Source organism: Crocodylus porosus, unplaced genomic scaffold (assembly GCF_001723895.1).
Source record: "Crocodylus porosus isolate Cpor-Errol unplaced genomic scaffold, CroPor_comp1, whole genome shotgun sequence".
Lineage (NCBI taxonomy): Eukaryota > Metazoa > Chordata > Crocodylia > Crocodylidae > Crocodylus > Crocodylus porosus.
This window is the reverse complement of record NW_017728931.1, coordinates 44,342,650-44,363,768: the sequence shown is the minus strand read 5'-3', so window position 1 is coordinate 44,363,768 and position 21,119 is coordinate 44,342,650. Positions and strand designations below refer to the sequence as shown.

General features: G+C 40.4%; 1 protein-coding gene across 3 annotated transcripts in view; it reads right to left on the bottom strand.

Moving 5' to 3' along the window:
• Positions 1–21,119, bottom strand: part of PARPBP (PARP1 binding protein) — a 59,159-nt gene that overhangs the window by 8,239 nt on the left and 29,801 nt on the right. For all 3 annotated transcript variants that reach the window (XM_019544747.1, XM_019544748.1, XM_019544746.1), the window contains 2 exons: positions 9,651–9,834; positions 5,709–5,887 (listed from right to left, as the gene is read on the bottom strand). In XM_019544747.1, the coding sequence (XP_019400292.1) occupies positions 5,709–5,887; positions 9,651–9,834 (363 nt within the window). The remainder of the gene's footprint in view (positions 1–5,708; positions 5,888–9,650; positions 9,835–21,119) is intronic.

Sequence of the window (21,119 nt, the reverse complement as noted above, 5' to 3'; positions counted from 1 at the left end):
TATGTTCAAAGGCAGACTCTTATAGTATTTTTCTTCTATTTACATACTTTGATGGTATTATGTCTAGTCCCTTCCCCAGCACTTCTTTTAAAGTTGGTCCAAGGGCAGCCAAATGAGGTAGATATAGGGTCAGGAGAAAGCAAACAAGCTAGCATGTTGTGGTTAAGTGAAAAGGATGTTGATCTGGAAAAGAGGAGGTTCTGAATTCTAGGCTAGATAGAGCCTTACCCCCAGTGAGACAAACTTCTCCACTGTTTTCCATCCATTCTATCCAATGACTATTAAATGCAAGACCCTCAAACAGGACTGGACAGTAGATCAAATATTTTTAATTACTTTCCTAAGCAGTAAGTAAACCTAAAAGATACCTGCAGTCAGATGGAAAAATGAAGACATCTTTTACTGAACTGCACGCTATTAAGAGGTTTAATGCCTGTAAAGCAATTGAGATCCCTAGCATAAGCCATGCCACAGAAGTGCAGAATATGAAGACTTTTTTTTTTTGTTTTTAGAAGGAAGGAAAGAAAGAAAAAAAAAAAAGAACTCTCCCCAACCTCGGTTTTTGTGAAATTTTTTAGCTTTTACAGCCATCAACCCCTTAGGGTAGTAGATTCATTTCCTTCAATAAATTAGTGTATTATTCTTTTGAATATAAACACTGGTAAAACAAACAAAAATAGCAGCTCAAATTAACAAACGGTCTTATTTTATGTAAAGTATTAGCATTTTATTGAGATTATATTATTTAAAATACTGTATTTTACAATTAGAAAAGGAAGTACTTAAGCAAAACAAAAGGCTTGCCTCTGCCAAGACATTTAGGAATCATGGAAAGACAAATTGGGCTTTTGCACTGAAAGAATAAAAATGTCACTACCAAATAATCAAGGAGAGTTATTGAAATTGCTCTCTATATCATTTAATAAACTGAAAAATAACCCTGATATCTGCTTCCTTATTTTTCCAGTGTTTGGGCTTTTATTAATTACTTGCATTAATTAGATTACATTAATGCCCCACTCTTATTCTGAATTAAAGTGACCATAAACCAGGTCTAGCTTAGTTTAATTTGTAAAGAAAATGATGACCACCTTAATTATGAATAAGAGTATTCACACTGGGAGTTACTGAGATTTAACTAAACAAAGATAACATTTATAATAAGGAATATAAATTAAAATTTACCTACTTTAATACCCCATATCCATAAATACAAATATGAGGGCTGGGGAGAAGGGAGGAAAATTCATGAACCAGGTCTCAGTTCATAGATTATGCTTAAGTATACCTCATAACTCAGTTAAACAGCTTTAAATGCATTAGATTTAAAATAATTTTGTTTTTCTATTTTCATACAGCAGGTAGAAGGATTCTAAAGGATTCTACATCTGAGAAAACCATGACATTCTTCTCCTTTCTAAGACGCCCCACACCATCCTGCAGCTCATCTACCAATGAAGTTGACTATAATTTTTTCAAATATATTAATGCATTACAACACGAGGAAGTTTCCTGATCACAGGCCCTAGTTTTCATGGGGTACTTCAATCACTGTGACATTTGCTGGGAGGGCAAAACAGCAGTGCACAAGCAACCAGGAAGTTTTTGGAGTGCATTGGAGACAACTTCCTGGTATAAGTGTTGGAGAGACCAACTAGGGATGGTGCTCTGCTTGACCTACTGCTCACAAACAGGGAAGAACTGGTGGTGGATGTAGAAGTGAACACAAGTTGGGCAGCAGTGACCATGAGTAGATCAGGGATCCTGGTTTTCTACGATTAAAAAAAGAATCCCCAATTTTCAGATTTAAAAAAAGTAACCCAAAATCCACATTTTTCCATGATTAAAATGAAAGACCACCAATACATAGATGTATGTATGTATTCTACAAGTATGTTAGCGACAAGAGTAAGGTCAGGGAAAGTATGGGTCTTACTGAATGGTGGAAGGAACCTAGTGACAGATCGTGAGCAAAAGGCTGAAGTACTCAATGCCTTTTTACCTTGGTCTTTGCACAGTCAGCTCTCAGTCTACTGCACTGGGTGGTAAAGTGGTCTTTCATTTTAATCATGGAAAAAATGTGGGTTTTGGGTTACTTGTTTTAAAACAGAAAATTGGGGTTTTGTTGGGTTTTTTAAATCAGAGAAAACCAGGATCCCTGGATATGACTGAGTTCAGGATTGTGACACAAGGAAAGAGCAGCCAAGTATCCCTGGACTTCAGAAAAGCAGACTGACTCCCTCAGAGAACTGAGGGGCAGAATCTCCTGGGAGGCCAGCTGGAGGGGGAAAGGAGTCCAGGAGCACTCACTGCATTTTAAAGAAACCTTACTGGGGGTGCAAAATAGCAAATGTAGCAAGCAATCAGCTTGGCTTAGCAGAGAACTCTTTGGTGAGCTTAAACACAAAAATAAAGCTTACAAGTGGAAGTTTGGACAAATAACTTGGGAAGAGTACAAGAATATTGCTTGGGCAATCAGGGATGAAGTTAGGAAGGCCAAAGCACAACTGGAGTTGCAGCTAGTAAGGGACATGAAGAGTAACAAGAAGGGTTTCTACAAGTATGTTAGCAACAACAGGAAGGTCAGGGAAAATGTGGGTCTTACTGAATGGTAGAAGAAACCTAGTGACAGATCATGAGCAAAAGGCTGAAGTACTAGATGCCTTTTTACCTTGGTCTTTACACAGTCAGCTCCCAGTCTACTGCACTGGGCGGTACAGTAGTGAACAAACAGCTTAGGGACTATTTAGAAAAGCTGGATGTGTACAAGTCCATGGGGCCAGATGCAAGGCATGCAAGAATGCTGAGGGACTCAGCTGATGTGATTGCAGAGCCACTGGCCATTATCTCTGAAAACATGTGGCAATCAGGAGAGATCGCAGACAATTAGAAAAGGGCAAATATAGTGCCCATCTTTAAGAAAGGGAAGAAAGAAAATCCAGGGAACTACAGACCAATCAGCCTCATCTCAGTCCCTGGAAAAATCATGGATCAGGTCCTCAAAAAATCCATTTCTAAACACTTAGAGGAGAAGAAGGTTATTAGGAACAGTCAGCATGGATTCACCAAGGCTAAGTCATACCTGACCAACCTGACTGACTTCTATCACAAGAAGACTGGCTCTGTGGATGTGGGAAGAGCAGTGGACATAGCATACCTTGATTTTAACAAGACTTACCATCTCCCACAGCATTCTTGCAAGCAAGCTGAGGAAGTATGGGTTGGATGAATGGACTGTTAAGGCAGACATAAAACTGGCTGGATTGTCAGGCTCAGTTGGTAGTAATCAATGGCTCAATGTTTAGCTGGCACCCAGTATCAAGTGAAGTGCCCCAGGAGTCAGTCCTGGGGCCAGTTTTGTGCAATATCTTCATTAGCAATCTGGAAGATGCTATGGATTGCACCCTCGGCAGGTTCATGGATGACACCAAGCTGTGGGGTGCAAGTATATACACTGGAGGGAAGGACTAAGATTCAGAGTGACCTAGACAAATTGCTTGGTGCCCAATCCTCCAATCTCATGAGCTTCAACAAGAACAAGTGAAAAGTTCTGCACTTAGGATTGAACAATCCCATGCATGAGTACAGGCTGGGGGCTGACTGGCTGGGCAGTAGCTCTGCAGAAAAGGGCCTGAGGGTTACAGTGGACAAGAAGATGGATACGAGTCAGCAGTGTGCCTTTGTTGCCAAGAAAGCCAAAAGCATACTGGACATACTGGGATAGAAGCACTACCAGCAGATAAAGGGAAGTAATTATTCCGCTGTATTCTGCACTGGTGAGGCCATATCTGGAGTACTGTGTCCAGTTCCCGGCCCGCCCCCACACACACTATAGAAAGTATGTGGACAAGTTGGAGAGAGTTCAGTGGAGAACAATGAAAACGGTTCTAGGGCTCAGGCAGATGACTTCTGAGAGGCTGAGGGAACCGGGTTTATTTAGTTTAGAGAAGAGAAGACTAAAAGGGGATTTAATAGTAGCCTTCAAGTACCTGAAGGGTGATTCCAAAGAAGATGGAGATAGACCAGGGGTAGGCAACTTTTTTTGCCCGAGTGCTGAAAAAACTGCAATTTCTACTTTGTAAGATGTCAGAGTGCTGGCATGCCAGAAAAACAAAACTGGAGGGGGGGGCAGAGAGGGTTAGACATGACACAGACATGGCAGGATGTACTGCATATTAACATAATTAATAATTGTAAATTTTTTTTGGTTGTTTTGTTTTGTTTTTACACAGTAAATACCAGGTTTTCTAAAAATTCTAAACTTGGTGACAGAGAGAGAAAGGAGACAGAGAAAAAAAAAGAGAAGAAAGAGGGGAGAGAAAGAAGAGAAAGAAAAAAGGAAGAGAGAGAGAGAAGATAAAAAGAGAAGAGAGGGAAAAAGGAGAGAAAAAAGAGAAAAAGGAGAGAAAGAAAATGAGGAGAGAGAGAAAGAAAGAGAGAAAAAAAGGAAAGCGAGAAAGATGGTATGTCCCTCACCACCCACATCTCCACTGCTACCAGCTGTGGCTCAGGCCTGCTGGTCCAGGGCAGTCTGGAGGACAGAGGCAGTGATACCACAGAAGCAGCTGTCAGGGCTCAGATGCTCAGACCCTCCCCAGCAGTCCCAGACTGGGGGAAGCCCAGGCCCAGGGCTGGAAAGGAGGGCCCGGCTGGGGCTGCGGCAGACAGACATCCCATCCCACCTGGGTGGGGAAAGAACCAGGGTGTCCAGTACCGGGGCCAGGCATTTGGGGCAGGGTCTAGGCGGTATGGGAAGAAGCAGGTGTGGAGGGACGCACCATAGGGAGGCCATCCTGGCTGGGCCATTGCAAAGGTGACAGCTGGAGGAGACTGGGAGCTGGGTGATAAGTGGGTACTACCCCGGGGCTCCACAGACTCGGGCCACAGCGGGCAGGTGGGGGCACTCAGCAGTACTCGATGTAGGGCCTGCCCCAGCCTGCACAGCTCTGCAGGGATTGGCTGCAGCTGACTTGCCCACAAGGGGATGCCACCTGGCCGGGGCAGGATACCAGGCTCAGGAGGCTCCCAGCTCGGCCACCCTGCATCCCAGGCACAGCATGAGCAGGGCAGAGCTGCCCCTGGTGCAGAGATCCAGCCGCAGGAGCCCCTGGGCTCTGGGAACAGCCACTGTGGATAACACTTGGGGCCAAGCCAGCTGGGAGCCACCAGCAGTGGCCCTCCACAGCACCTGCCTGGGCCCCAGCCTTACTCACCTGCAGCTCCCCTCCAGGGGCTGGGCTGGAGGGCGCAGCCTGGGGACAGGGCACAGGTTAGCAGAACACATATGGCATCCCTGCCTGTGTTCTCCTGACTCCACCCCTGGTGCCTGCGACAGTGCTGGGACATGTGGCTGCTCCAGAGAGCCTGAAGCAGCAACTTAAAAACAATTTATTTAGTTTTTAAACAATTTCCTCGCACACCTCCTGGCATGCTGAGGAAAACGTCTCCGCATGCCACTAATTGGCAAGTGTGCCGGGGTTTGCCTATCCCTAAGCTAGACTGTTCTCAGTGACAGATGACAAAACAATGACCAATGGTCTAAAGTTGCAACAGAAAGGGAAGTTTAGGTTGGATATTGGGAAAAATAATTTTCTCTACCATCCCATGGAATACACCACTGCTAAGTACTTTGTTTTGTTCAAGAATATTATTCTTGTTCTAGGGACAAATTACTACAAGCTTCATTTTAAGAATCTTTCAGCACTGACCTGAACAGTGTCAAAACAGAGGTGATTCCAAATGAAGTTAAACTTTCATCATCATATAATAATTCTGCTTTGTTTTTAGTAGGAGGATTGACAGCTTCTTCATCCAAAAGAACTAGTAAGGCCTTCACAGTATCTCTGCCACAGTATGCCGTGCCATGATTTATGGCATGTAATTTTGGCTAAAGGGAAATAAAATTATTATAGAAAAGTAAGTATAAAATAAGCACATGAAATAGAAAGGTTTAGAAGTTTTTCTGTTTTAATGGGCCATCACCAAGAGCGTCCTGTACCAGATATTTCAGAGGAAGGTAAAAAAAAAAAAAATCTCTCAGCAATTATGGAGTAACTTGTTCATAAGAGAGTTCCTTCTTTACCCCAAGCAAGTAATGTCATCTAGCTCATTGCCAGCTGGAGGCATGAACTTAATATATCTAGCCTAAACATCAGGACGTAACATTTAGAAGTTCCTTCCCTACAGCACTACACTACAGAAATTCACATTTAAAGAAAAATAATATTTTCCTCTTGCATGTCCTGTGGCACTCAATACACAAGTAGATTCTGAAGAAGTCCACCATGCCCTCTTACAAGTTAATACCAACCACCTTCACAAATCTAAAAAACTGATAAAGGTTGGGTAAAAATGTCAGAGGGATAATTTGGCATAATAATCTCTAGGTTCAAAGATAATGAATCCCTCACAAATTTCCCTAAGAATAGAGAAGTCCTCAAAGACAAAAACAAAGCACATCTGGAAGTACTCAGTTCTGTAGTTAAACAGTACAGATGCTGAACTTCATAGGTACTACAGGACTGCAAGATTTGCAGATTTGCTACTTCAAAAAAGTAATATTCTTGCACAGAAGCATAATATATGGTAGCCTTTTTTAAAAGACAGGACTTCTTGTTTATCTGAGCTGCAGTTAATTTGCTTTGAGAGTTAGAACAAGTAATAAGCAGAGTTTATAGAATCAATTATTTTTAAACCTCTTTTAAAAGAACAATTTCCAGTCTCCCTCTACTTAATTCTACCAGTTAGTGTATTTAGCCTTCAAGAAACCATAGTAACAGTCATTTACTATAAGTTATAATCTCTTAATAACTAAGGCTGTTACAGTTTTACAGAATTGTCCTATTTTAGTACCATTTAATTTCCATAGTTTATTCTCAACCAATGTAATTATTACGTTACCATATCATGACTTTCATACTGTACCATGTTGTAACATGACAGAATTTTATTTTGATGGAGAAAGGTGCTCTCTTGATGACAGCCATGCACAGACTAAAAAAATATTCATTAGGCACTTTCTAAACAGTTTAAAAAAAACAAAACAAAAACAGTCCCCACCTCAATGCTTGTTAAAGCAGAGTCCGTTATGTGTCAATCCACTTCTCCCTATCCTTAAAAATATCAATTAAATAGCTCTCAGTAATGACTTCTGCTATTCCAATTCCCATCCGTCAATCCAAACCACAACAAAGCATATTTTAGCCAGAAAAATGGATTTCTCAGGCAGGAAATTATGACAATTCCCATTAGTCAATGTAGGTTTTAGCATAGAGAAAGTAACTGATCCATGGAATAATTATTTTGCTCCAGCACAAGGATCTCTAAGACCCAGCTAGTGGAAAGATTCATAGGCTAAAAGTACCCTGTACTGTATTTATTTTTTTAAAAATTAACTGTTTCCAGGTACATTTGATTCAGAAGTGAGTGATGTACAGCCTTCCAACCCATACTACATTGTTAAGGCACCAGTTTCAATTGTATAGGTAAGATTAATCTGAATTTTTGCCTTGAAAGGTTTCAACCTCTTACAGATGAAATATGCAATCTCTTTTCCAAAACAGCACTTACTCTGATTCTCGAATTATTTTTCTGAAAAGTTAAAAATGTCATTATAAATAAGAGTTTTATAGTGGTCATTTAAAAAATAAATAAATAAACTAAGAATAAAATGTTTTGTTTTTTATAGAAATTTGCCATGCAATCTTTAAAATTATTCTTCAATGAAACTGCTCCTTCAACAGAGGCTAAAAATAATGTACTTCTACACAAAGTTCTACAAAAAATTGCCCTACCCCATTGGTTTCTAAAACTATTGAAGTCACAGGCTGCCCTCAGGTGCCCATTTTGAGAAGTGCATTTATTTCCCATTATTCTCAAGGAAACCAAGCATTCATCCTCCACTTTGTAACAACATAGGAAGGGCACCCACCATCTTCCAAGACTGTTCTTCTACAGGGAACCAGGAGACTGGTATCATTCAGACACAGCTATGACATCAACACCAGCAAGAACAATAGGAAACATCAGGCATTTTGAATATATAATTCTTTACGAGTTTTGCTGAAGGAGGTAAATTTATCCAGAAACAGGAAAAATGACATTATTCCTAAATATTTACTTTCAAATTTGAAGCACACGAAGAGGCAAAGGGAATCATGGGTGTGTGGAGGAAAATAGAATGCATATGCACAAGGAATGGGAATGATAGGAACGAAGAAAAGTGGAGGGGGTACAGGGAAACGTAAGCTGATGTATGGAGGCAATGAAAACAGGTGAAAGCAGATGGAAAACAGGATATATAGTCTAACTGCTTTGCGCTATCCTAGTAAACCAGTCTGTGTGTAAACTGGCCAGAATTTTGGCTATCTTACCTGCCTGAAATACCCTGGTTGCCTTGACCTCTAAAAGAATACCACAACATAAACAGGCCATATTGGCAAGTCTGTTAATAAAATATAAAACCTTAAAGTAAAAATAAGACTGAAGTGTACATCTTCAAATCCACAGAAATGTCTAAATTGTAGCATTCTGACACTGTTCAGAGAACATACAAAAATAAAACCTGCAGATAAACATACACTTATGGAGACAAGGTTTGTAACAGTTATACTTGAGGATAAAACAAGAGTAGTTTATATTGAGGTTTAATTATACTAAAACAAAAGAATGGAAATAAAGTTTAGTTTAGTTGTATAACTAAATACAAATACATTGAAGCTTGGAAAGAGCGGGTGAGATTGCTAAGCACCCTTAACTCTGTCCTTTATGATACACTAGACTTTATTTCTTTAGACATTTTTTGACAGCGAATTCCTAAAACTTGGAGTTTGTGGTTGTAAATAGGCCTAGTTTTAATCAGGGATCCTGGTTTTCTCTGATAAAAAAAAATCCCCAATTTTTGGTTTAAAAAAAGTAAGCCAAAATCCACGTTTTCCCGTGTTTAAAATGAAATACCACTATATAGACACACATCTATAGATTACCAGTCTTTCATTTTAATCATGGAAAAATGTGGATTTTGGGTTACTTTTTTAATCTGAAACTTGGGGTTCTTTGGGTTTGTTTTTTTTTAAAATCAGAGAAAACCAGGATCCCCGGTTATAATCAAATTATTTCTGCTTGATACCACTACAAGGAAATCGTTTCGGCATGGGAAAGTTTGTCTGATTTCTTAACAGCCACTTGAAATCAATCCAAGCATGTAACTGTTTTGAATTTCCTACATTTACAGTGCTCAGATCTAGAATGACCACATGCTGGATGTATTTTATGCCGGATTATTGATATACATTCTCAACCTTAACTACATCTTAATATAGCTTATCTGAGAATGTAAGTTACCGTTTAATTGCATTTGTATTACTAGCAGATAAAAGTTATAAAGTGCTGTTTGGGAAGGATTATATATATTTTAATTGTTTATATTTTAATGTGAGAAATTTAGTTGAAGTTAAAACGACTTTTTGAAAACAGTTTCCCAATTCAGAAGTACTTAAGAGAATTCCAACAAGTCAAAGAGAACCACACTACACAGGAAATGACAGTATTCTGTGTAATTGGAAAAGGATTATACTATATTTCAAGTTACCAAAAAGACCTTTGCTTTCTTGTAAAGCTAAATAATAGGAGAACAAAAGGAGGCCTATTACCCGGGCTGGACTGATTCCAGTGGTGTTAGCAGTCGCGGCTTCATGCTGAGAATTGATAATATTTTTAATCCTTAAATCCAAATCATGTACAACTTCCTCAGCTGCTTGACAGAAAGGATCCCTGCTGTTTCGGCTTTTTATCAAATGCATCTTGACTGTTGATAGAATTCGCCCCCCTGCAATTCTGAAAATAGGCATAGGGTCATCTCCATATTAATCTTGGCAATGCTTTAGTATACTTATTAGTTTTGAACATCAAGAGTCTTCACAGTTAATCAAAACTGTTCAGAAAATAGCTTTGATCTTTTAAATCAAACAGCAGTATGTAATAAGTATTGTCCTTTAACATAATGGTTTACCAGAAAAAAAAATTAAAGATGGTGGGGAGGGGACAGAAGATCATGAGTTCAGCTTTTAGTAATACTGTGATCTAGAAGAGGAAATAACTTAACAGTTAAAAGTTATGATAAAAAATATCTGTTTTAAAGACGCATCTTAACAGTTTGCTCACAAATGATGAGTGTGTAATAAGGTTCTAGAAGAGATGAACCATTAATTGATAAGACATACGTTACTTTCCAATATAAAACACACACAAACATTTCCAGTCAATTTGTTAAAAAACTGCAAATGCAATTAGGTGAAAACTGACACATTATAAACAATTTACTCCTCTTTCAATAAACATGTAAATTTACTTTGCTTAGGCAATAATATTGGCTTAAACTGAACACCACTCTCTCTGCCTCTACAACCTTCCACCTTTTGACTAGAGTTTAAGGTAGCACCTTTTTTTCTGGGGTAATACCTAGGCCCACGGTGGCTAAATTGTGGCTCACAAGCCGCATGTGGCTTGCTGGCACAGTACTTGAGGTTTTCCAGAGATTGGCTGAAGCCCTGCTCACATTTCCACCACAGTGGCTCTGGGGCTGCAGCTGTGCTGCTTACCTCGGGGCATGCTCCCCACGAGGAAAGCCAGAGCAGCTCGGCGGTGCAGGTAGGGGTCACCTCCACCCTGGGTCACTCAGCAACTCTGCCCTCCTTCCCCCTCCAGCTCTTGAACTTCGGGGATTGGGTATGGCTCCCAGAGTGAGTAACTCTGGCTATTCCTGGCCTAGACTTGTTTAATGCGGCTCTAGCAGTTAATGTGCAGGTTTCTCTTACAATAGTCTTTGTCTTGTGTATGCAGCTAAATGCCTGGGTGTAAGACAACAGCCCTGTTTCTGCCGTTTAGGAAGAGTTCACTGCCACATGCAAATGTCCTTCAAGAAACAGTCTCATTATCAGCATTAAAAAAAAAACAAAAAACTTAAGCAGAATAGACAAGGCAGTTTCTTTGCAGACCCAGAGCTACTGCTTCAAAAAAGTTAATTTGCTTCAGTTCCCTGCTTCAGGGTCTAGCGCAGGAGCCTTTCCTCTTCCCACAGCCCCTCTCCATCTTTTCTCTCAGACCGTTAGAGGGAACATCTGAGCATTTCTCAACTGAAGAAAAGAGATAGCTGATCCAAGCCCTTGTCCCTTAAAGGGACATGCTACTCTGCACCTTGCCTTTAATCTAACAATGACTGAAGTTTAATTTGTTCTTCAGTGGGCTATGTCTACAGTATAATCAAAGGCTTTACTTTCAGCTTTTGAAGGCATATTTGATTTAGCTTTAGTTAAATAAAGTGGTTATCAATGGCAGTGAAATCATTCTGTCACACTTTTAACAACCTATTCAGGCAGCTTGCCAATACTGAAACAACCTATTATACCCTCGCTGCTCTTGGTAGCCAAGCAGAACATGCTGGATAGGCCTACACATACTGCACACATACTAAATCACGTCTAATTCCAGTGTAGACAAAGCTAACATCTCTGATGTTCTAGACAAGATAGCCAAGAGTGCTACAAGACTATGTATGTCACAGGACAATGCCATCCTAATCAAGTCTACACCTTTCCCTTTTGGCTGCTCCCAACTTCTACTTATAGGACTTTTGTCAATAGGCTGACAAGTGCCACTCTTTTCTGGACAATGTATGGATTAACAACCCCTCTCATTTTCATAGAAAATTTCACATGGAAAAGTACCTCTAGTATATTGAATTCAAAATCTGAAACACTAGAAAAATAATTCTATAGAAGAGCTGTCAAGATATATTATCATCTTTTTTAAAGCCTCAAAAGGAGTCTACATTTATCAATACCCCCTGGAAATAATCTCTTAGCTTTGATGCATGCTCTCCAAGCAGTGTCCCTAAAAGAAAGCTCTGCCAAACCAAAAGGGCTGATAAATCCTAACAGGAGTTTTTGAAGTCCAGAAGGGGAGTGCCTCCATCAAGGGGAAACGTAGCCAAGCCAGATTCACACTTTAAACAAATAAAAGGAGCTAGGGAAAGGAAACGGCAGAGGGTGAGGACAAGCACTACCTTGATGCATAAAAACTGACTTGTATAAGCTGTTTTATATTCAACTGCCTGAAGAGAACAGGGTCAGACACTGCTGAGGTCAAACAAGATTTCCAAAATAAATAAGCAGCCCTGAGTCTCCTATAGCTTTTCTCCAGCTACTTAGGCTATACCTCACTAAATTCAAGATAAAAAAATTTGTATATCTTTTAGATTAGATTTGCAAGCAAGTCAAAGGCAAAAAAAATCTGCTTTGAAGACATTTAAGTACAATGCTAGAACTTAACCAAAGGTAAAGTCACCATCTGTCTCCACACCGGTCAGGGACTATCCAATTTTAGAAAGGCAATATAAAAAGAAAACTAGATGGTGTTGAATCAGTGCTATAAAAACCACAGTCAAATTTAATCATGGGAGAATGAAAAGGTCAAGGGAAAAAAAAAAAAAAAAAATCATACAGAGCAATTGTCAGGAGGTGAAAGCAGATCATTACTAGAAAAATCCGGTCTTAGAAAGAAGCACATATTGGGTGTTCCAGCCAAGTCTCCTGAAACTATAAGCCAAATTGCCTGCGTCTTGCAGTGCTTAATTGACACCTGGAAAAGCAATGCTTGCTACCAATGAGAAATGTGCTGTGGTAACCATAATAATGTCTATTCCAAAACTACTGTATCGAACTTGAAGCTCATACGATGGACAAATAGGTGAAGAAACCAACAGAAGCTACCAGCCTTCTTGAGTTTAGTTCCCTCCCATCTGTTTACAGAAATCCTGAGTTTATGAAAATATCTGAGTTACTCAGATTCATAGACACTTAGGGTTGTGAGGGACCTCAGGCGTTCATCTAGTTCAGTCCCCTGCTCAAATAAATTTGGAATAAAAAATGTGGCTATATAGAGATCAATTTATCCTGAATTCCCTGAACACGAATATTTATGTACTATATAAGATACTATATTACTCGATTTTTTTTTTAAAGAAAAAAAATTAAAAACATTCAGTATGTTTTTTGCCTCTAGCTAATGCCATTGGGGGTTATTTGCTATAAGGAGTAAAGTTCATTTAATCTCTTTCTCCCCTTATTCCTTATTCCTTTCCAGGAAAAGAGTTCCAGTTCCCCATTAGATATACACAATTCTAGCTGGAGGAATGAAAGGAAAAGTTTGTTCATTCTTCAGCTAGAATTCATATAAACAGGCCAAGGCAAAGTGCGGATCTAATGTGTATGTGGATTAGTATTAAAATACTGTGCCATGGTTTATTTCATTTCACCAGCTTGCAGTATAATAGAAAACTATGTTACAAGATTCAGTTTTACTCAGGACTGGAATATGTTGCCCAAAGTATTCAGTCTACCTCAAGTTACATTTTTTTTTTTACTAATTTAAAACATTACAGAAAACCTAAACTACCCAAAGTGATATAATTTGAGAATGTGCACCCTACCCAGTCCATGGCTGGGAAAATTATTTTGATTATAATATTTACTTACGCATAAGGAGATGGAGATGGCTAATGTCCAAGGTAATATTACGATAAAATGTTATATTTCACCCCCATATCTGTCCCCAAATGTCAATATATTTTTTCATTGTCTTTATTAGAGGACCACTGCCAACAGAATCCCTTTACTCAATCTGGGACGTAAAAAGTGCAAGTTTGACTGCTTGAGACTTGTGCATGTAAATTCTGATTATTTTGATTAGCAACATCCTTATGACACACCTTTTTGCAATGCTCACTTTCTATAATAAAATAAATAAATGAGTGGGACAGTCACAATCTTTACTCAGTTCCTTCATCAACCAGAAGACTCTTGTCAACCAGGAGATAAAGTAGGTCTTGGAATCTATGAGAAAACACCATCTCAAAAAACTATTTATGAAAATAGTTCTTCCTAGAAATAGCTCACATTGATTTTACCTCTGGGTAATTAGCAAGCAGTTGTCCTAATGCCATGAAGAAGGTAACTTATGGCCTCTGGAGGGAGGACCACAAGACTGCAGTATTACAGTTTGCATTTGACTTAGAAACTGGCATCAAGTAAAAAAAAGTGAATGTGTACACTGAACTCTATGCTGCCACACAGCATCTTTCAGAAATCAGGATATTCACTAGACAGGCCACAAATGTGGAGTGAACCTGAATCCATTCAGTGCCATTTTTTGTAGCTAAATCTTATTTCACCCACTTTGATAATCTCTAGGTATAGATAAACATAACAACCGTACTGCTATCACGGGAAATCCATATAAACAGTTATGATGCTACACAATCGTCAACATAACGGTTGCAATACAAGTGGAATGGGGCCCCTATCCCATTTCTGAAGAAGGCGATCCAAAGAGGCTGGCTCCAGGCCCCTGGAGGGACTGTTAGGAGTGGAGAGACCTTTAATAAAAATGACCCCAGGTGCAGAAAACACAATCAATCAGAGTTGTGACCCACAGTTCTGGGGTGGGGAAGGGGAGGAAGTGGGAGTCAGGTGACTCAGAGGGGAGTGGCTACAAGTTCCATAAGGCCAGGACCCTTGCTGAGGCCTCAGAACAACTTTGACCTGCTATGGCAAAGAAGCACCAGGCCACAGAAGAGCAGAAGGAAGCTCAAGATTGCCAGGCACTTAAGTTCCTTTTGGAATTGTCCATTTGTTATCACTGTGGTATGAGAGACCTAGGATGGAATTAATTTTAGTTTGAAAGCAGCTAACTTACATTGTGGGTTCCCCATGGCCACTGCTCTGGCTGCTGCTGCACCCAGGGTCTTCCTCATTTCTCTGGCTTTCACTTCCTGTCCCCCACCACTACAGAGGGATGCAGCAGGGGAGCCCACAGCCAAAAGACTGTACACTGTATAGCAGTGGGGAATGGAAGGGAGGGAAAGGGACATGTGGTGCAGCACTGTAAGGTGCACCAACATGCATGGTACAATGGTGAGGGTTGGAGCCACATGCACACAGTCCTAGGGGAGCTTGCAGCAAGGGGAAGGCCGGTGGCTCAGGGGGGTCATCATCCCCACAGTGTGCAGCCCCTGTTCGTACAGCCCCAGGCAGCTAAGAACTTGGATAACCCTGGGCTAATGGAGAAGTAAAAAAGGAATTAGAGAGATTGACAGGAGTTACTAAAGGAATTCTTCAAGGACGGATTTTATTTAATACTTTCATTAGTAATATTGGCACAAAAAAAGTAGGAACACACTAATGAACTCTGCTGATGACAAAGTTGGGGAGAATCAGCAACACAAATAAGAATCAGGATCATACAACAAAAACGGGCTGGTCTTAAGGACTGGAGTATTGGCCAGGTACCAGAGGATTGGAAAAGGGCCAATGTGGTCCCCATTTACAAGAAGGGGAGAAAGGAGGACCCAGACAAGTATAGGCCAGTCAGTCTTACCTCGGTCCTTAAGAAGATCTTTGAGAAAATTATTAAGAAGCACATCTGCAAGGGCCCAGCAGGGGAGGTAATGCTCAGGGGCAACCCACATGGGTTCACTGTTGACTCCAGGATGAATATGAGCCTCCAATGCAAGAAAGCGGTCAGTAAGGCTAACTGCACCTTGTTGTGTATCCACAGATGCATTACAAGAAGGTCCAGGGAGGAGATCCTTCCCTACTATGCAGCACTGGTCAGGCCACAGTTGGAGTACAGCGTCCAGTTCTGGGAACCGCATTTCAAGAGGGCTGTGGCTAGCATTGAGAGGGTCCAGAGGAGGGCCACTCGCATGGTTAAGGAGCAGCGGGGCAGGCCATATGAAGAGAGGCTAAGTGGCCTGAAAGCCTTCACAAGAGAAGGCTGAGAGGGGATCTGGTGGCTGTTTACAAACTCTCCAGGCGGGGACCAGAGAGAACGGGAGAAGGCTCTGTTCCCCCGGGCACCACCCGGGGTTACTAGGAATAACGACCACAAATTATTAGAGAAGGTTCAGGCTGGACATCAGGAGACATTACTTTACAGTTAGGGCTGCCAGGCTCTGGAATGGGCTTCCAAGTGAGGTGGTACTCTCTTCTACCTTGGAGGTCTTCAAGAGGAGGCTGGACAGATATTTGGCTGGGGTGATATGACCCCGGCACCCATCCCTGCCTGGGGCAGGGGGTCAGACCCGATGATCTGTTGAGGTCCCTTCCAACCCTAAGCACTATGATACCATGAAAGGGATGAAATGTAATAGTATTTAACAATACAACATGACAGGTAGGGCTTATAAAACTTCTACTATAAACTTGGGGCTCAGATAGAAAGAAAAAAGAAGAACATGGGAAATTACTTCAACAAGAAATAGACTACAAACCATGCATCTCATGCAACCATGAAAAAAGCAAATATGATATAAGCATGTCTTGGAAGTTTGTACATTGAAAGCTATATCTGACATTGAACATGGGTGGCCAAAATTGTACTCAGTATTCCAGCTGAAGCTTAACCCAGTGGCTGTACAAAAAAGGTACATTAAAACGGGAACAAATGCAGAGAAGGACCTTTAGGATAAACAGGAGAATGGAGAGCCTATCATGCAAGAGAAAATGAAAACTTGTTCTTCTGGGCTCAACTTAGTTTAAGGGGGATATTATTAGACTAGTCAAAAACAAAAAAACAAAAATTGGGGACCTAAAGAATAGAAAAGGATAAAATTGGCAGGGGGCAGGGCGAAGAGAACAATTTAAAGTGTATAGATTATTTTAGCTGGAAATTAGAAAATACTTATTAACTATTAAAACAGTGAATTTCTGGAACAGCTTTCCAATAGGAATAGCGAGGGCAAAAAACTCAACTGCAGGGGAGTGGACTCATGTTCGGCGTTCATTGGGTATTGATCATGCATGAATGGTGCCGTACAGAATTTTCTGCAGACAGCTTGCATGGAACTTCCCAGAAAAGAGTGCTTTAGCTTTACCTCCATAACCCTCAGAATCTTATTCTTAATCTTGCATACATTAGAGCATATCCCTTGTGGAGGTATAGTGAAACGGTGAACATGCCCATCTTCTATTGGCATGAGAACATCACGACGCGAGCGAAATTTAAGCCCTTATCCATTTAGACTCCACCATTTTGATCTATGTACATAAAATGCCCTTTGCATCAGGGGTCCTGGATTGAGCACCACAACAGGAAGGTATTCCTTTCTAACCAAATCAAACTATGTCAATAGAATCAGAAACTTTACACTTTTAAACTAAAACCAGCTAGTAGTGAGAAACAAAACTACTGCAGGGTTTTATTTCACAGCTGCTGACATATAAAAGAAGCATAGATTAGGGCTGCCTTGCACTTTATATTCTTTGCTACAGGAAATAAGTATACACTTGGCACAAGCATCATCACAAACACTATTATTTGAAAAAAAATCTGATTTCAAGTGTGTGGGATGCATGGACCTCGACAGAGGAATGTATACAGGCAATTACTCAATGAACTTCATAGTCATCCAGTGCATGAATACTTAATAAGCATCTACCCCTTGGGTATTTAGATAATTTTTTTTTTGGAAAAAAAACACACTTAAGTCCTGTCTGCCATAAACTTGAAGAATGCAAAAGGTGTTATTCAAGAATCAATTTAGTTTGAAATTAAGATATTATATAGCCTTTTCACAAATAAGCAGAGGGGAGGGGCATGCCATAAAAACAGCGCTACAAGCGGCCCATGATTTTTCTCTCACTTCCGTAGGAACTAAATAGATCCATATATGTCTGTAGAAGTATATCAAATTGTAACCTGCAGTCAACATAGTAACTACCTACATCACCATAATTGTGGCTCTTATAAATGCATCTCAGGTATTTTCAATATATATTTCATTTTAGCATGTATGGGCCCCATGCACATAAGGCTGGAATATTTTGAGTACCAGTGTCCACTGGGGCCTTCTGGCACTTTTTGGCTAAGACCATTAAGGACTGGGTGGCTGGAATGACTTATCCAGTTTCTTCACCAAAGCAGGATCCAGATAAGCAAGAACACTCTAGTAGCAGAGAAGGAAAGCAGGTTACAATAGATCTGGATGGACTATCCCAAAAAAACACTCAGCTGGTTTAAGTAACTATTCTTCCAAACCATCAGCCACACATCTTGAACTTCTGGTAATTCACAAGCAGTAACTCATGTTTTCAGAGGCGAGTGCTTCGAGTCTACTGGAATAGTAACTGCAGGACAGCTCTGCTAAAATGAGCACCTGATCTGAAGCCCTTCACATCAGTGGTGCTCAACCTTTTGGCCCTGTGAGCCAGATGAGTGATGTGGAGCCATTTGTAGGCCAGATCAGGCCCTGGGGCCTGCCACCACCCTCTCCCTGCCCCACATGGATTGAGACCTAGGGACCCATCTCTGTCCCTGCCCAGCCCTGCTGGGTTCAGGCATCCTACCCAGTGCTCAGGGCCTGGCATTCCCAACAGATTAGAAGATTTGGCAGTAGGGGATTGGTGCCACTGCTCCTCTCCTGCAGAATTTCTTGACCCTTGGAGAAAATGGTGCCATGAGCCCAATCTGGCCTGGAGGCTGACCACCCCTGCTCTACACCAAGTGCTGAGAAAAATGTAAATTTAACTCCAGGTGGCAAATTTAAAACTTTAAGACTGGGATACATCTTGTGAAATGCATTAGAATGGAATGTGCTTCAACCTGTTTTAGCCAGTCAAGATAGGCCACGATGTCTTAATATAGCTGGAGACATTTTAAGTGTGAATATAGATTGGGTTCCTCTTCTTTTTGTCAGCAAAAAGAGTAACTGGGGAGAACTCCTAATTGACTTTGTTCTGTTCAGACATTTAGCCAGACAAACACCTGGCACAGAAAATGTCAGTCCAATTTATTGAAGACTGGCAAAGCGACATCCAACAGCAAATAGGTCTTACAATGAGAAGTACTAAGCAACATTAAAAGAAGTCCAGGCTACCACTACCTTTCCTAATAAAAACAGTTTTAAAAATAATAAAGTATAATGTATTAGAACTTTCACATTTGCTACATTTTATTCAATCTGGTAGCAGGATTTACAAACATTTAACTTGGCCAGTTAATAGATTTAAAAAATATATACACTTTTATCCAATAGGACCTTAATCCCATACATGGACAACCCCCCAAACCCTCCCGTAGTCTGACTGGCATGAGTAAGGACAGCCATGCACAGTGTTCCCTACAGGTCTCGGGCCCAACTGTGCATTTCAATATAATGGATAACACAATGTGAAAACAAACTTTTATGTCTTTTGGCATGTAAAATACCTCTTTCAGCAAAATAAAGCAAAGTACATTTTTGTATCAAGTCCATTGGTCATCAATTAAAAATCAAATGATCAAAGTACTTTATGTAAAGAGAGTTTAGTATTAAAGAGTATACTAGATTAGATAACAAATATTCTTTAATAAGATATTTTAAATTTCATTTCAGATGAAACAACCTTAACTGCATAATACTGATGCTTCAATTAAACCAATAATGCAGTATTAGTGTTCATGCTACTCTGAAAGACAATGAAATTACTGATAAAATAAAATGGACATAACAGTACAGAATTTATTTAGCAGACTATAGCATGCACTTTTATGGGAATATGTCTTTAAATGGAAAAAGTTTAAAAGCAGTATATAAAGTCAAGCATATGGACAATATTCAAAATTCTGGTAAAATATAAAACAGACTCCTAATGGGTATTCCAAGAACAGGAAAGTATACATCAAAAATTCTGTTCTGACAGGATCAGCATTTTTACTTTGCTCGTTTTTCCCAAATGAAAAGAGTTCAATAATTACACTGGTCATAAAATGTGACTGTTTTGTGGTGGGAACAAAATGGCTTTTCACAGATTATGAACATTTATTATATTAATTACAAGTGTAAATAGAAACTGTTCTTCTTTATTGATTTGATAAACAATTAAAATTTAGTAATGTTTGTGATGATGCTTGTTCTAATAACAACAACCACCACCTTTTTAGATTAGTGATTAAATCAACCCTGGAGTGCTAAGCGGGAATGTCAAAGACATGGCCTGCAGGCCTATCATCTGGCCCCTAATGCTGCCCATGGGTCTGCCTGTGGGGTGCACTGCACACAGCCCCCCTCCAGCATGCATCCTGGAGTGGCTGCCATGGGCAGCATCACACCAGACCAACCAACTCAGGACCATGCCATACAGTGCCCATTCTGGCTGCTCCAGGGCACATGCTGGATCTAGAATGCAGGGCAGGCCTGTGGGTGTGAATTGGCCCATGGACTGGACCTGCACCACTCATCTGCCAGATGAGTTTGACGCCCCTGCTTTTAAGAATGCCACACAATATTAGCACTGTTAGGTGTGCAAACATGATTTCACAAGATAAACCCAGATTTCAAACAGGAATCTGAAGTGTCAAAAAACATTCAGACCTGTTCTGGCTGTTCTGAGTCCTCTGCAAAGGAAGAACTGTTCTATTATTTTTCCATAGTCAAAAACCAAGTGAAAGCTAAAAGCCAGCATTTCTGAAGTGTGCCTTCAGTCTAAAAAGGTTGATATCCATTGCTTTAGACCTACAGTAGGTTAAGACTAGAAGTCAAATTTTATTGTAAAATATAATCTGAGATGTTAAACAAATTCTCATGTTCATGGTGCCATAAACCCAGATATGAGGTGCCTCCAAAGCCCCAATATATATGTGCGCGCGCGCGCACACACGCGCGCGCGCACACATTTGGGTTTTTTTCAATCAGAGATTGCAAGGGGGTATGTGTGTGGGAGGCGGGGAAGTAAATCATAGAATTTCTATTTTTAAAACAGAGCAAACTAGGATCCCTGGTCATGAGAGAGGGACAACACAAAATTTCATACATTCAAATTAATGGCAGCATTATATTAATTCAGCAATGGTTTAGCTGGGGCAATGATTCTCAGCCAGGTTGATTCAGCATCCTAGGATGCCATGAGATTCTTGTAAGGGTACTGCAGGGGAACAGAGAGTATAGGCCCTGTTAGGTGTACAAACACCTGACACGATTCAAAAGAAAAACCCAGAGATTTCAAATAGAAAACCATAGGGTCATAAACATTCTGACCTGTTGTGGTCCAAGTTCTTTTCAACAGAAGAATTGCTCAATTATTTTT